This window comes from Lactuca virosa, chromosome 5, assembly GCF_052849685.1.
Source record: "Lactuca virosa cultivar CGN04683 chromosome 5, Lactuca_virosa_CGN04683_v6, whole genome shotgun sequence".
Lineage (NCBI taxonomy): Eukaryota > Viridiplantae > Streptophyta > Magnoliopsida > Asterales > Asteraceae > Lactuca > Lactuca virosa.
The window spans coordinates 166,439,635-166,456,554 of record NC_136430.1 but is presented as its reverse complement, the minus strand read 5'-3'; the positions used below and the strand labels follow the sequence as shown (position 1 = coordinate 166,456,554).

The 16,920-nt window shown below is 34.2% G+C and overlaps 1 protein-coding gene across 3 annotated transcripts; it reads right to left on the bottom strand.

Annotated features, from left to right (window-relative positions):
- Nucleotides 1-6,258: 6,258 nt before the first annotated feature.
- On the bottom strand, nt 6,259-8,311 carry LOC145117806 (NADH dehydrogenase [ubiquinone] 1 alpha subcomplex subunit 8-B-like). Of its 3 annotated transcripts, none has more exons than XM_079054134.1 (3): nt 8,165-8,311; nt 7,793-7,996; nt 6,259-6,609 (listed from the first exon to the last, which is right to left on the bottom strand). In XM_079054134.1, exons 2-3 carry the CDS (start codon nt 7,978-7,980, stop codon nt 6,477-6,479), a joined length of 321 nt encoding a protein of 106 aa, XP_078910260.1. In that variant the 5' UTR covers nt 7,981-7,996; nt 8,165-8,311; the 3' UTR covers nt 6,259-6,476. The 3 variants fall into 3 exon arrangements, with proteins under 3 accessions (XP_078910260.1, XP_078910259.1, XP_078910261.1); XM_079054133.1 differs by having other exon boundaries at nt 7,793-8,005; nt 8,165-8,302; XM_079054135.1 differs by having other exon boundaries at nt 7,793-8,035; nt 8,165-8,284.
- Nucleotides 8,312-16,920: the final 8,609 nt, after the last annotated feature.

Here is a 16,920-nt window from a genome sequence, read left to right as displayed (position 1 = left end):
TTCATGTGCATCTCTACCCAGACACGAGTCTATAGGCGAGTTTGATACAGAGCGTTTAGGAGCATTTGAGAGCTTTTAACGTTTGATAAAACGCTCTGTTTTGAACAAAAAGTTTCGTTTGACACTACAAGTTTTTAGCGTTTAGATTAAACAAAACGCTCAAAATCTAAAAGGTATCTCACGTAGCTTTTAAAAAAACGCAACCAGTTACCCGCTACCAACTAGTTTTGCCAAACACGCCCATATGTAAATGATTATCTTATCATTTCATATCAATGAGTAGTGGTTTACATCATACATCGGTTGAAAAATAAAGCTTAGGATGACTCCAAGCTTATAAAATGAATCCAAGACTTTGGTTTCAAAGCACCCAAATCAATATAATTGAAGTGTTTGATTCTTTTTTTAGAGTATAGAAACTGTTAGTAAAAACTTTGGAAAATGTGGGTATAATTTAGAAAAGGCTTGAGAGAATAATCTATGTGACTATAATAATTTATTATACAATTGATCGTTCTCTCTAGAAGCATGTGGTTTTTCTCTGATTGTAAAGTTTTTTCATTTATATTCTTATGTTCATTTATTTTCTATATTATTGTTATTAGGAGGATTGTTGGGCATCATTGAGAACATTTTTCCAACACCGTAAACAAATAACCAAATTAACCTCAAGCTTGCGATGGCTTAAGATACATCTAGCAAACATATATGGTGGTGTAATGGACAAGTTGGTCCATAATGGTCATTTAACATTCATAAACAAGTATTTAGGACATGTTTGGCAAAAGTAGTTGTTAGCTGGAAACGGGTAGTTGTTAGTGCGTAACAGGTAGCTGGTAGCTGGAAGCTATAGTTTTTATTTGTTATATGAGTGTTTGCCAAAAGTAGCTGAAAGATTTTGCAATATATAAAATTACATAAAATGACAATTGTTTAAAAATAAATAAAATATAAATATATTTTTAAGATGAATTATGGAAATTGATTTCAAAAGCTCAGTAACGTTTTGTTAAACGCTACATGAAGTAGCTTTTAAATTTGGAGCGTTTTGTTTAAACTAAAAGTTAGATGCTCGTACTGCCAAACAAAGCCTTTTGTTTAAACGAGAGCGTTTTGTCAAAAACTAAAAGCTAGAAGCTTTCAAACGCTTCCAAAAGCTCCGTGACAAACACGCCCTTAGATTAGATTTTTTATTATTTAAATCAACCTCCTACAATTAATGATTGTGAACTAGAATGAAACTCGTGCTTCGCATGGGGCAAAATGTGTTGTTTGTTTTTTTCTTTATCAAAAAATGCTATACTTAAAAATTAAGCCCAATTATAGCAACTGAAAAGGTAATAAGAAAGAAATTAATAGAAGTAGGTTAGTGTTCCTTCCAGCAATTCTAACATGGTTCTGAAGTTTGATTCTGGGAATCTATATTGATTCTTTCATTGTATTTGCATTTATAGATGAGTTATGAGGCTTCAATTGTTTCGGTGTGAAGAGAAATAACAATAGATACAGATCTTATCCCATGACAAGCTTTATACTCTTTGATAAAAGGAACAAAAATATGTTGTATTAGCTTGCACCACTAAATCTAATGACCTAATACTTGATCCCGTCATAAGCTTTATATTCTTTGCTTCAATAATGACGATAAAAATATATTAGTACTTTTAAACTTGTCCTACAGACAATATGTCTATCTATCTCATCAAGTTTTATATTCTTTGTTTCAATAACGATAATAAAAGCATATTACATACCTAATACTTGTCCCATGAACAATATGTCTTTATCTCGTCAAGATATCTTCTATTACACATCTAGTACTTAACTCATTAAGTACTTAGTCTTTATCTATGTCTAGTGACATATAGGTATTTTACACAGTATCATCATGTATAAACATAGATACATACACTTATGGTTTACATTACGTATAATCATTCTCTATCTCTATCTTAAATCTCTTAGGGGGGAGGGAGTCGTTGCGGTTTAGGGAGCTGGTATGGGGCAGTACTGCCGGTTTACGATTCCGACGAGCTAGAGGGTCAAGCGGTTTGGTGTAATTGTTGTTTGAGCGAGTTGGTGCACCCGTGAGTGAAGTTGCCTCATCTCTCTCTCTCTCTCTCTCTCTCTCTCTCTCTATATATATATATATATATATATATATATATATATATATATATATATATATATATATATATATATATATTCTTTACCAAATTCTTCTATTCTTTACCAATTTCTTGTTTTTTGACGAAGAGGAGAGCAAATTTTCAGCGATGCTAGAGTATGTGAAAAAGAGAGTCTTGATGGGTGGAGATTTAGATTGTGATGGAAGAAGATGGAGTCGGCTCTAGGAAATAGGTTTAGGTACAAAAGTAGTTAATGTATAAAGTTACATTTTAGCCGCTACAGTTTATACATTTCATTAAAACATACTTATTTGTTTTTTCTATCCTATTTTTTTTAATAAATTATGCATATTTTATTTTTAATTATATGGTACAAGATATATGATAAAGCAAATATTATAAATGTTTTTAAAACAATATAAACTTCAAATATTTTTTGATAATTTATATTTGTTTTATAATTTATTAAATAATATTTGTTTTAATTAACTATTATTTTTAATATTATTTTAGAAAAAAAATGTTATGCTCTTTTTTTCTAATTTAATTAAATAAAAAATAATAATGTGGCAAGTAGGTTGAGTGAGTTGGGAAAGATAGGGTTTCAATGTGTTGTGGGTTGCGAAAGATGAAAAAGAAATGAAAGAGAAAAGCTTATGTGATAGTGGGTTGGGAGGGAATGACTCTCTTCACCCTTAGGTATCCATAGATACATTATCTCATCATCTACTCATACATAGGATTATAATACCTATAATCTCATAATTTCTTTATCTGCTCTCAAGGGTATTACTCATAGTATTCTTGTTCTTTCTCCATACATCTTTACATACTTTGGTGATACACACATGCTCAGATACATGATATATGTTGGTGATTTTAGTGTCACCATGTCATTTTAAGTAACTGGAACTAACATGTGAGCTAAGGGGCTTCATGATTTGTACTCTAATATATGTACGGGGTTGTGCGGAGTGCACGCATGTATAAGATCGAATCAGAAGCTGGTTCGACGACTAGTCGGGGGTCCGGGGTTTCCAAAGGGGCATCGCCCCTTTGGCGGGGTCTAGGGGCAGCGCCCCTAGCGGGGTCCAAGGGGCAGATTAATATTACTTGAGGGTGATTATGGTAAAACTAACGAAACTCGTTAGTTTTGGTATCCCTAATCCGGATTAATATTACTTGCTTCCAAAGCAACTAATGACAGCCCAACCCTAATGAAACCCTAATCGTGTTTAATATATAAACAACTCTTCCTTTCCAGAAGGGAGTGACGTTCTTTAGCTCTCGTTTTTCATCACACATTCACAGAACCCTTTAGCATATTGGCTTACGTTTTCTGTGCCTAGAAACGTAAGTGTCCACTTGGATTATCCTAGGCTGAATTTCTTGTAACCCAGGCATAGGGTAGAAATATCAGTTCGGAAAGTGATATCACGATCCAAGTTGGTATCCAGATCTCCACCACAAACCCTAAATTTTCCCAACAATATATATATATATATATATATATATATATATATATATATATATATATATATATATATATATATATATATAACAACATAGAGAGATAGTATGTGATAGTTATAACTCACCTTATCAGTTAGCGAGGACTAACTACTCTTCTTGGCTCCTTTCTTCAATTGATGCATCTTAACTCATCCTCTTTATCAAGGCCTATTCATACAACGTTTCAAGTTCCTTAAAACTTGTCTTATCTTATTAAGAGCTTATCTACTTCTAAATGTCAAAATGATCACTTAATTTATCATAATTTTAACATTTCATCCTCTACTTCTAAATTCAATCTAATTATTGAATTAAGCATCCCGTAATACTTAATTCATCATAATCTACCATCTAATGCATTGATTAACATATTCACTAGTTTAGGCTTTCAAACCCTAACTTCACACATATATATTTCACCATTGAAATCACACATAAAGCTTGTTCAAAGCTTCGAAAACACTACTAATGACATCAATTAACAATCTTCTTAAGAGTAATCACTCATATCTAACTTAATTCCATTAATCACCATTAATGCCCTAAGAGCTTAAAGATGAAGGAGATGATTACCTAATAAGCCTTTGATGTTTAATTATCGGAGTTTTTCCTCTAAGAAACATGGAGTGTTTTTGGCGAGAATGAGGCTGATTAGGGGTTTAATCTATACGACACCGTGTCGTTGTGGTTTGTTTACCGCGATGCAACGACCTTTTGATTGGACGTCGAAGGTAGTCACTTAATTGCCAAGACGTGTTGTTCTATTTGCGACATCATGATGCTCTTCCTCAATGACATCCTACTTTGGTCAGCGCGCTGCGACACCTATTTATCCCGTCGTGGGGTAAAGTATATTACTATTTCTCTCTACATTAGACAAATACGTCTGAATCCTAATCATCACTCGCTGCACCGCGGTAAGCTATGTCGTGGTACCTGCTTGATAGCATCTCTTAGTCGATTCCATTCCAGCTTTGGGACATTTTTGTCCCAACTTCTAACCTTCATAACTTCTTCATTTCTAACATGTTTTCTATGATCTTTATATCCATGCGAATGTGGGAACATACTCTATAACTCTGTTAAGTCATATCTCACTGACTTAATGTCATACCCCCGTCCGACGGTGGAAACATCGGGTTGTGTGACGTAGTCATGGATCACAGTTGTTGCACATACATTGAATATTACAAAACGTAAACTCTCATTATTATGAAAATAAGTTTACATTGTCATTATCTACTAATAATGTATCGAAACACGATACAGGCGAAAAGTAGTACAAATATCAAAAGTTTCAAGGGTCTTCAACGTACGAGTTCTTCCGGCTGCTAATGGTCCTGAGAATACATGCGTTTTAAAGATACGTCAACATAAAGTTACTATGAAGTGATATGTGTTGTATCATGATATTTATGATATTTGTGTTATAATATGAAGAAATATGTGTTGTAATAATTTACAATGTCGAAATACCATGAGAATCTTGCCCGATTATAATGATAAAATACTATTGGAGTAATATTAATTTATTTCAGAATAAAACATCACTATATATGACGTTAGACAACTAGATTAAAGTTGCCTCATCCTGTGAAAAACATATGCAACAACTTGTGGTTGAATTTATTGTCGTTCCTTTAACTGATAACTCCATATTAGCCCTCCTTTTATCTCTTTGATTCTACATAATATTAGGTAAGACTCCTTGTTATATTTATATGACTATTACCGAGTGTATGTTTATTAATCATCATGTAGGCAATTATTTTAAATATTTATTAAATAGTTAATATAGTTTATAGTTTCTTTCTTGATTTTGTTTTAGCATAAGGATGATGCATTTTGTTTCATTGTTGCAAACTTTTTAATTGGAATATTGAACTTTTTATTTTGTATATTTCCCACAAAATAAGGTCTTAAGTTTAAGCATGAACATCACCTACTTGGGTAACGGAATATGAATCCACTATCTCATTTTGTGGCATGTTTGATTGTTAAATGAGTGGAATTCAATTAAATCAAAATGCTTCATTTTTTTCACGGGTTTCACCTTTCTTATATATATATATATATATATATATATATATATATATATATATATATATATATATAAGGAAATATTTTAATTTAAATAGACAACGAGTCTTTGTTTAAGTGATAAATAAAAAAATTATCCTATAAAAAATAACATTTGATAAAACTAGCTGGAAAATATAAAAGTACAACAAAATATTTTAGAAAAATGAGTTTCTTATGATTATATGATTAATTAAGTGTATATTTGAAAGAATTATAAAAAAACTCTTGAAAAACTAGTAGAGTAACTATTTAAAAATCTAATTTATTACTTTCTTTTGTTAAACATGACAACCACTTGAACATGTTGTCGAGAAAAAGTTGGCTTCAAACTCAGCCTAAGAAATCTTTTAACCTTCTATAATCAAATTTCATTCCATTTCAACATATTCAATTACTTCCATAATTAATTCTACAAACCAAACTACCAGTAAGGATGATGTTTACCCTTTTTACTTAATTTTGAATGTCAAATAACCATTCTACTTGTAAAACAATAAAAAAATATATATGATTTTTTTTTTTTTTAAAAAAAAAGTAGCAACTATTTAGCTCCCATGGCCATTTCAAATGAAATTATTACAAATATAACACATTCAAAATCAACACAAATCAGAAGAAGAAAAATGAAGTCAATTGATCTTATACAGTGCATGAAAAAGAGCATGAGATGGGGAAAACTGGGTCAAAGAGTCAACCAGAATGATTTATTATGAGCGAGCAACATGAAATTATATAATCAAGAATGCTCTTAAATTAACTTAATGGGCATGCTTTCTCAAAATCCTTCTGCTCTTTGCGACATAACTCAAATTCATCAGTATTGTAGTACATGCATCCTGCATAAGCATCCATCTCTTTTGTGCACTTCTGATGTAGATCTTTCAGCCTACAAAGTAAAAACAAGTTTTGTTTTTTTTTTTAGGGCAAATGTTTAAAAAATAGGGCTAAATATAAGAAAAATCAATGTACATACATAATTGAGGAATTACAAGGAAAAAGTAAATTTGTCCCCCTCAAAAAAAAGTAGGACAAGAGCTTGCTCTCAATCTCCTGTTTGTGCAAAAGACGTGAATGCCCTCATCATCCAAAATTTCCCAGACCAGTGTAACAAACGCAACAAATGCAAACTTAAAATCTTTTGTTAAGCATGGGGTTTCTTGTTTTATTAAGGTAGATATTATAAGAATACATACTATGACATGAAGATGTTTATAGAGAGTTCAATGGTTAGTTGAGTAGTTGACCATTTCTAATTTTCCATCCCAATTCTTAAACAAGTTGTGTGTTTTTTAATTCCTTCTATCATCGTTTTATGTCCCAAGGGTTCCTTGACACTTCTATTCACTGCTAAAGATCCTACACACAATCATTTCAATGAAACAACAGCCTATAACACTACATTAATGCCTAAATCATGAACAAATTGCATTCATGTCTTGGGTTGTAAACAGACTTACAAAGTTGCACAATATGTGGACTATTTGCCTTAAAAAATATGAGTTGAACTTTTCAATATGGAACCAAATTGATTGTTGTGAATACTACAAGCACTTATGAAACCCCTACTATGTACATGAACAGTCATTTTCTAGAGATATGTACTCTAAGTACCACCTTGGATTGAGCAGAACTTTTGGTTGTGCATATGGCTCTAAGTGACTCATCTTGACTCATGGTTCATGGAGTAGATTAGCAGAGATAGTTGAAGATTTGGTATTATCTAGCTAACATCAGATAGGATTTTTGACACCAAGATATATATAGCATCGCAGAAAGGACTGTTTGAGCAAAAAGGGAAAATCAGGGAACTGAACTTAACATGTTTCACTAAAGAAGCAAGATGACACTGTATCTACCTGCAATTACGATTGCAATAGTTCCCAAACCAAACTTTGATACAACTTAAAATGAATCATAGATTGAAGCAACTGCAGAAGTCTAACTGATTTCTGTGTGCATATAGATAGATGCGAATGAGACAAAGGCATAGGTCCCTCCATTTTACATAGGTCTCTCCATCTGCTATGAAAAATCACACGACCAAGATGAATGGAAAGATGTATACTTACAAGGACAGAACACAGCGGGTCACTTGTCTTCCTTTCTCGAGGCATATCTCGGGATTGGGATCGTCCTTCTTGCACTTGAGGAAGGCAACATTTTCACCTCTGCATCTGGTCGCTATGTGCTTCGATGCCGACATTAGCACCGCCGATGTCGGAATAGGTTCTCCCGCAGCGTCTATCGAACTTGCCATCACAAATTGATCTAAACTGCAATCCCTAAGCCGACAACAAAATCAACGTCGTTACCTTCCAGATTCCAACCCACACATACATTTGTGATGAAATCGGATCAGAAATAATTAGGGAACAAACAGGTATATCAAAGTATAATAGAACATAAACATAGAGATCATCATAAAATTAGGGTTTACGCACCTTTTTGCTTGAGCTTCCACCGGAAATTGATGAGGGTAAGAGGAATGGTGCTCAGATTCGGTCCAGGGCTGGTTTGGCGACTATGACGAACAACGGGTGTGTTTGAGTAAATTGTAAAAGATACCCTCTACTTTCTTTTAACATGCAATGTTATCCAAATATGAGGTTGTTTGGGATAACTTTTAAAATTACTATTTGCACTTTTGGTTTTTAAAAAAAAGCTAAAAGTTTGAAAAATTGTTTAATAATTATAAAAATCTTTTTAAAGTGATTTTTTGGCAAAAAGAAAAAGTTATGGTTTTAAAAATCATAATTTGTGATTTTGGTAAATTTTGTTTTTTTAGCGTTTGTTTCTTCAAAAGTTAATAGAAGCATATTTTAAAATCTACTTTTGGAAAAAATTATAAGTCAAAAAATCATTTTTGTTGGAAATGATTTTTTAAGCTAAAAAGCAATCCCAAACACCCATATATATATATATATATATATTTTTATTTTCATTTTTGGTCAAACTCGTGACCGTTTAACCAAATGGTCTCTTTCTTTCTCACATTTAGTCGAATTCCACATCCTATTCATTGGAAAAAGAAGGGTAAAATCAATTTGGTGTCCATCTATATTAGAAGAGGTACTTAATCAACTTTATTATATTCTATACACATTTCCTCATCATATTTTTAAAACTTAATGATCGTACCAACTTAGTTCACACTACAAAATGGATACATAGTCAAATGTCACAAAGATATAATCTTTACCATTTGAAGGTACAAATAACCCATAAAATTTAATCCTTATATATTGAACAACTCAAGCTTAGGTGTTCTTTGTTTTTTTGAAGCAAAAATTCATAAAGTCTGCGGACCACCTCTGCAACCCTCTGCAGTAGAAGATGTGGATCAAACGGCTGCAGACTGTAATAAGAAGCGTGTTTGTTTTTTTAACATCTGCATGCTGCTGCAGATATTAAAATATTAAAATAAACTGATTTTATAATCCGAAAATAGTTTTTTAATACCGAAAATTTAATAATGTATGACATTTCGGCAAGAATTTATGATATTTCAGCAAAAAAATAATGATATTTTAACAAAAAATAAAGATATTTTAGCATAAAATAATGATATTTCATCAACAAATTATTATTATTCAATATAAAAAAAAGAAAAAAAAATTCAACAAGAATAAACAAAAAAAAACGAAAAAAATGTGAAATAAGATTTCAGTAATATATAATCAATATTTTAGCAAGAAAAAAAAGAAGAAGAAGAGGTTGGAAGAGGTAGGAAGAGGCAAAACAAGTGCTGCGCCAAGAATAACATGCGTAGAGGTTTTTTAATCCGAAAACTTTTGAAAAACAAACAGCTACGAGATGAAAAGTGTTGCGCGTGTGCTGCGTTGCGCAACAATAAGAGGTCTGAAAAAGTTTTTTTTTCCAAAAAACAAACAACACCTTAATGATGTTGATGAGGTGAATTTCAGCATGATGACTATTGATCTCTGTTCTTTGACATCCGTCACATAGTCTTGCAAACTCCCAAACATCAGTAAACAAAGTTTTCCAATGAAATCTTCTAAAATACACATTTTCCCTGTTAAGTAACCTCTATAATTAGAACTATGGCATTTTTATTTTGGAGGATTGGGTCTTCATCTACTTTCAAGACCCAATGTCTTTAATTTTGCTCCACCATTATTACATAGAGAGAGGTTGTAACATGTTGATCCAGAAATCTAAATAGTTATGTATAAAGCAATAAAATCACGAAATAAAAGAACATAAGTATTCAACAAATAAAGAACATACTTTATTTATCGGTTTTTCGTTTTAAGCATAATGATTCGGAAAGAACATACCTTCTGAATCCTTTCTAAGAACTCATACATAATTCTCAGATTTTTCTCAACAAACTCTCTATCTCTCAAAATACAATACAAATCATCAACATTCGACATACAAAAACATCTGATATATATATATATATATATATATATATATATATATATATACTAATAAAACCTAACAACATACCATAAAGGTAGGAAATGAGAATATTCTAGATAATCTCTAACTTATAGGAAGTGATTCATAAGAGATAAACATCAGATCTAAGATAAATATGGAATAGATCAGATAAGATCTTTAGTAAAACTTCTTCAACAAGCATTTTGATATATTCAAAATTCAGACTTTAGTTGATGAGATAGCTTCAACTGATGAGAATCAGCTTCAAGATCAGCTGATGAGAATCTACTAAAGCATCAGTGGATAAAATCAGCTTCAACATTAGTGGATAAAATCAACTTCAACATCAATGGATAATAATCAACTTCCTCTTCAGTGGATAAGAATCAACTTCAACATCAGTGGATAACAATCAACTTCAGATATGGCTTCAGATATCAGTAACTTGAGATCTAGCCAACAACTTCAGATTTCTTCAGCAGCTTCAAATAACTTCACCAGCTTCAGAAATCAGCTCCAAATCTGATCAGCTAAGGCATCTCAGTTCTAGTCTTCAATCTTCAGTAAAGTAGTAACACATGTCTTCAATATCAGTATTGTACTCTCAACATATGTCTTCAGAATAAATAAATAACAACCTTTGACAGTTTATCTTGTCTAAGTTGTATTGTTAACACTTGATTAGATAATACTATGTAACATCCGGGATCCCTGGTATAATTTATTAAAAGTCTATTATGAATTTTTTAAAGAATTTTATTGGCCACGATGTGGGAAAGTTGTCCCCACGACGTGGCATAACAAAAAATGTTCGTGGATAAAATTTTGTGCCTCGCGACATGGAATCTTAGAAGGCAAAACCCTAAATTTTTGGGCTTTAGGCCCTATATAAGGAAAGTGTGAGCTAGGGTTTGCTCACCCTCAGCCTCTAACACCCTCATTTCCAACCCTAACCAGATCTAGCCTCAATTGTTGAGTTTTGAAGAATTTTTGCGGTGTTCTTGGCATCTTGAAGGAGAAGGAAGCTCATTTGGTGCATGATATCATCTTTCAAGTGTCATCATCATCATCATCATCATCATCTAGCACCTTTCTGGACCTTTGTAAGTGTTCAAGATCCAAACTGTAGGTTGCATGCTCATATATCTTGGTTCTGTGTCCCTTATTCTTCATATTGATAGAATTTGAAAGAATGGATTCCATAAAGTTGGCAACTTTATGGATCCTTCAGGTCCTTTTCATGATATATGTTCTAGATCTATGGTTCTTTAGGGTATTTGGTCTCATACTCAAGTTTGAGCTCTCATTTTTCCTTGATTTTGACCAAACTCAGAAGGTACATGCATTGGACATGCATGTCCATAAAGCACTGATTTTTATGGTGGGTTAGGAGTAAGAAACCCTTCTGGAAGCTATGGACTTGTGGCTTTAATGATTAAGTGCTTAATAGTTGAGTTCATGCTTTAAGTTGCTATTAAGAACCTAGGTTTAGAGATCTTGACTTATTGGGATGTCTTAATGGATAAAGTTGGAAACATTATCCATCAAGACCTTAGAAAGAATCATATTTGAGCTTTGGAACTCTTGGAATATATGGAAAACAACTTAATCCTTTAAGCTGTTGAGACCCAGTTCCCACGACGTATCATCGTGGCTGCCACGACATGACGATTGGGGTGCAAGCTGACTATTTTGTCTTTATCCTACCACGACATAGCCAGTAGGAGGCCACGACGTGGTGACTCACTGAAGTTGACTTGGACAGTTAACTTTGACCATTGACTTTTTACTTGGTTGAATTTTTGTCAAATTGCTAGTTTTAGAAGGTGGACTAAGGGTTCAACTTGTATGGATTTTTAGGTGGTGTTTAGCACCCACTTTTGACTGCGAGATCTTGTTAGTTGTTCACCACACTTTCGAGGTGAGTCTTCTCACTATACTATGTAGGATGCTAGTTGTCTTTGTGATACTTACATGGAAGACCATGGCGGTAGCCCATGGCAACTATATGAAAGACCATGGGGGGAGCCCATGTCAATTACATTAAAGACCATGGGGGTATCCCATGAAACTTGGATGTCAAACCAAGGGCGTAGCCCATGACATTTCAAGGAAAGACCATGGGGTAGCCCATGACACTTAGATGTAAGACCATGGGGGTAGCCCATGGCAAATGTATGTATGGTATGTGGTATTTTAGGGAACTCACTAATCTTCATGCTTATGGTTTTATGTTTAAATGGTTTCAGGTACTTCCAGTTCCAAGGGGAAAGGCTCGTGACGATTGCATCGCATCCACTAGAGATTCTACACTTTTCATTTTACCATTACTATGATGTTGTTTAGAAACATTTTTTGATACTTGGATACCTTTTGAAAGTAATGAATGAATGACTCAGTTGAATTCAAAACAAAATTTTTACTATGTGTTTTTGGGACGTTATAAGTTGGTATCAAAACCTTGGTTTGAGGGATTCAGGCACACTCCCGGGTGTGTCTGAACTCAAACAGAGGAATTGATGATCTTATTGAACGAAAATAAATTTTTTATAAAAAGATTTTAACAAAAAAAAGGGGTGTGATGCATGCAATCAGCCGAACTCAAGTAAGTGATTCCCAGAATACCCATACTAGAATGCCTACTAAGAGAAGCCTATTAGGAAAGATGCTTTCTGATGTTGTATTGCCTATAGAGTTTTACTACTCGAATGTTGCTTTCTTTGTGCTTTGTAGGACTCATAGTGATATGAGTTAACTATTACATGAATATGTTAAGTTACATGCTGCAAGGGTTAAATAATTTTAGAATGCTTGATTTAGCCCTATTGCACAACTCTTATCTGAGTCCAACCGTTGTAGGGTTGGGTCTTTCGGTCGAAAGATTATGTAAGTCTTGTTGCATGTAATTGTATTCATGGAAAAGCTAGTTGAGATTAGTAGGACTTTTTTCAGCAGCTGATGGCAGGGTGAGATGGAAACCCTAAGATAGCCTAGGGAGTGCTTTAGTGTGAATGGTGCACTGCTTAGCAAGTTTTAGGAGTATTATTATAAGGAGGTGACTTAGGGGAGTCGAGATGATTCTTGAGGAGAGTAGGGATAGGTGTGGAAGGTAGTATTGGGCTTATACCACTAGAAGTATAGGATTCATACTCGAATAAAGGAAATTCACGAGGATTCTAAGGAGCTTGTAGAGTGAGGAATTCTTCAAGTATATTCTAATCATTTATGTGTTTACCTTTCAATATGGTGATGGTTACCCGACATGGTGGCGGTTCCGGTGATGGTTCTGGTTCTAGTTCAGGTGCTGGCACCGAACCAATAGATGAGTGGATGTGGGAGTTCATCTCGTCATAAATCACTCGTAGTATTTTGAAGCAGACTCCTGTGATCTTCGGTACGATCAGGAGGGCATCATAGAGATTTTGGATGAGCGTTTGGGAGCCTTCCATACCGAGATGTTGGCTACTGTGGGTGCATATACTCTTACTTTTTGAGAGTTTCGTGCATATGGGGCTCCTGATTTCTTCTGGAAGAAAGACCCTATTGTTAGAAAGCGGTGGTTAGCGGATATGGTGAACACTTTTTGGATGAGTCTCTGCCCTGAATGGTCGAAGGTCAGGTTTGTGTCATGTTTACTGAAGGACAAAGATTGCAACTTTATGATCTATTTTTGTCCCAAAAGCATATTATTTTGTAGATCTAGGTTGTGGTGGTGATTTGGGGGCCTTGCATGGATTTTTTTTTGTCATTTTGCATCTTTTGACCAAGGTTTGGGAGAGGAAATACATGGGGCATGCATGTCCATAAAGTTTGCATTTTTAGGGATCATTAGGGTCCCTAAGGCCTTTCTGGAAATTTTAGATTGAAGACTTTATGAGTTAAGTGCTTAATTGATGATTCCATTAAGGACCTTGGACTTGAGATCTTGAATTAGAGTGATGTCTCAATGGATAAAGTTGGAAAATTTATCCATTAAGACCTTGGGGAAAATCAGATTTGAGATTTGGAGCTTGTAGAATCAATGGAAAATGGCTTAATCCAGTAAGGCGGGATAGTCAGTTTTCAAGTCGTGACATGCTTATCGTCACGACGTGACTACTGGGGTTTTCTCGGATTATTTTGGGACTGTTTTCCGTCATGACGGGTTGACCTATACATCACGATGTGACGATGGTTTGGGTCGAGAATGAGTTGAATCGTGACTGAGTTAGTACCGGTTTGAGTCCATTCCCCACGACGTGACCATGAGCTGGTCACGACGCGAGGGTTAATTGATAGAAGAGTTGACCGTTGACTTTGACCTTGATCGTTGACTTGTTGACATGGTTTGACTTTTGGTCAAAATGGGTAGTTTTAGAGGTAAGACTAAGGTGGAACCTTATTTGATTCAATAGGTGGGTCGTAGCATCGTTTGCGTGGGATTGAGCTGTGTTCTTAGCTGATTTCGTGAGTCATGTGAGTTTTCTCACTATACTGTGTATGATGCTAGTTGTCTATGTGATACTTGCATAGAAGAACCTGGGGATAGCCCGTGGTATTTGTATGAAAGACCTTGGGGGTAGCCTATGACACTTATATATAAGACCTTGGGGTATCCAATGCACTGTGAGGAAAGACAATGGGATCATCCAATGACAATGGTATGAAAGACCATGGGGTAGCCCATGGCAATATATGTATGGTATGTGGTATTTTGGGGGAGCTCACTAAGCTTTGTGCTTATGGTTTTGTGGTTTGAATCTTTTCAGGTACTTCCAGTTATAAAGGGAAGGGTCAGGCTTGACTACACAACATTACCCCCTAGTTTTCCGCATTAATGACTGTATTTGTACTATGATGATTATGATATATTTGTTACTATGATGGGTTCCAAACATATACTATATGATTTGATGAATTAAAAATGAAAAAAAAGTTATGTATGTTTTAGGATGTTACAAGTTGGTATTAGAGCCTTGGTTTGAGGGATTCAGGCACATCCTCGGGTATGTCTAAACTCAAACTTAGGAATTGATAATTTTTTCAAAAGAAAATAGATTTTCTAAAAAAAAAATTTTTACAAAGAAAAGGGGGGTGCGATGCGTGCGATCAACAGAGCTGAAGTAAGTGATTCCTAAAGACCCATACATAAGTGTTATGATTAGTATGCTATTATGTGAACTGCATTCTAGATTAGGGCTAAGGATATCTCCAGGAATTGCATGATAAAATTGCTTGATTTTTGTGATGCCTTGTAGCCTAGGGAGCTTGGATTCTATGTATTACTTGGATCTATATTGGCAAAGTTAATTGCAAAGTGTACGCTTTGAAATTGTATACGGTTAGGATCATAGAGCCCTAGAATGACTGGTTTAGCCTTATTTCCTATTCCTTGTTTGGTTGTGGGCTTAGGGTAGAATCGTTTATTCGACAGTCTATGTGATCCCATTTTGTGTATGATTTACGTGCATAAGGCAGTCGTCGGTGTTGATAGAAGTTCTTTATAGTGTAGGAGCAAGTGAGGTGAGGATTCCTAGGAGAGCCTAGGAAGTGCGGTAGCAAGTGTGTATATCATAAGGGTTTATGGGAATTGCCTTAGTTAAGTAACATAGGGGATTCAGGATGATTCTTGAGGAATGTACAGATAGGTGTGGAAAGTAGTGTTGAGACCGTACTATTGAAAGTACAAGATCTGTACTCGAGTCAAGGATGGTCACAAAGATCTTAAGGAGCTAGCAGTGTGAGAGTTCCCTCATGTATTTTCTGATCGTTTATATGTTTGTTTTTCAGTATGGTGGTGACTACTCGAAGAGGAGATTTTGGTTCCGGTTCGGGTTCTGGCTTTTGTTTAGAACCAATGGATGATAGGATACACAAGTTCATCACGTCTGAGGTCACTCGCGATATTATGTAGGCCACCCCTGTGATGTTTGGAATCATTAAGGTGTTGGGTTTTAGTTCAAAAATAGTTTCATAAATTAGAAAATATGGCAAACGGAAGACTTAAAATTTCGAACATAACATAAACATTTTATACCCACCAAGGATCTTCTTGCAAGTTATAGAAAGATTTAAACACCAACCAAAGAATAAGTGAAGAAATGACAACCTTTGTAGTTCTTTGGGTCCTCTTGGGAGGCTTGGAAGTTGATGAAGAATATGGAACCTCTGAGACACCAACAATGACTTACTTTATGAAGATGCTAGTCTATAAACTCTTAAGAAATCTTAAGCTTTATTTCATATCAAAATATGAACCAAAGAGAGTAAGGAAATGCAAGTAAACTTCAAGGCAAGAACAAAATATGAGAGAGTCTCATCTCTCTCTCTCTCTCTCTCTCTCTCTCTCTTTATTACGTTTTTGGTTTATATCATCCAAGACAAAATGAAATCCTCAAGTCTTGTATTTATAGTAGAAACATTACCCTACTTTTTGAATAAACTAACCTAAAGACCATGCCCTTATTTAAATAATCAAAGAGCCATTCTCTCATTTAAATAATCAAAAAGCCATACTTTTATTTAAATATTCAAAGAGCCATTCTCTCATTTAAATAATCAAAAAGCCATACTCTTCCTTTTTGACTCTTATTTTTATAAATAATAAAAGGAAGAAGGCAAAAGCTTTATATTTTATAAACCAAGTTTATAAAATATAAACTTTAACTTTTTGGTAAAAGACAAAAGAATTTGTCTAGTCCAAAATGTTGTGCATGAATTATTAATTCATACCGTATGAATTATATATAATGTTACTTGCTGTAACGCCCGTGTTTCTGGGCTAAACATTAATGATGATGTAATAGTGTAG

Coding starts and splice junctions, on each gene's coding strand:
- LOC145117806 (XM_079054134.1), bottom strand. CDS start 7,980: ATGGCAAGTTCGATAGACGCTGCGGGAGAACCTATTCCGACATCGGCG. Junction 6,610..7,792: donor ACCCGCTGTGTTCTGTCCTT/GTAAGTATACAT, acceptor TTTACTTTGTAG/GCTGAAAGATCTACATCAGA.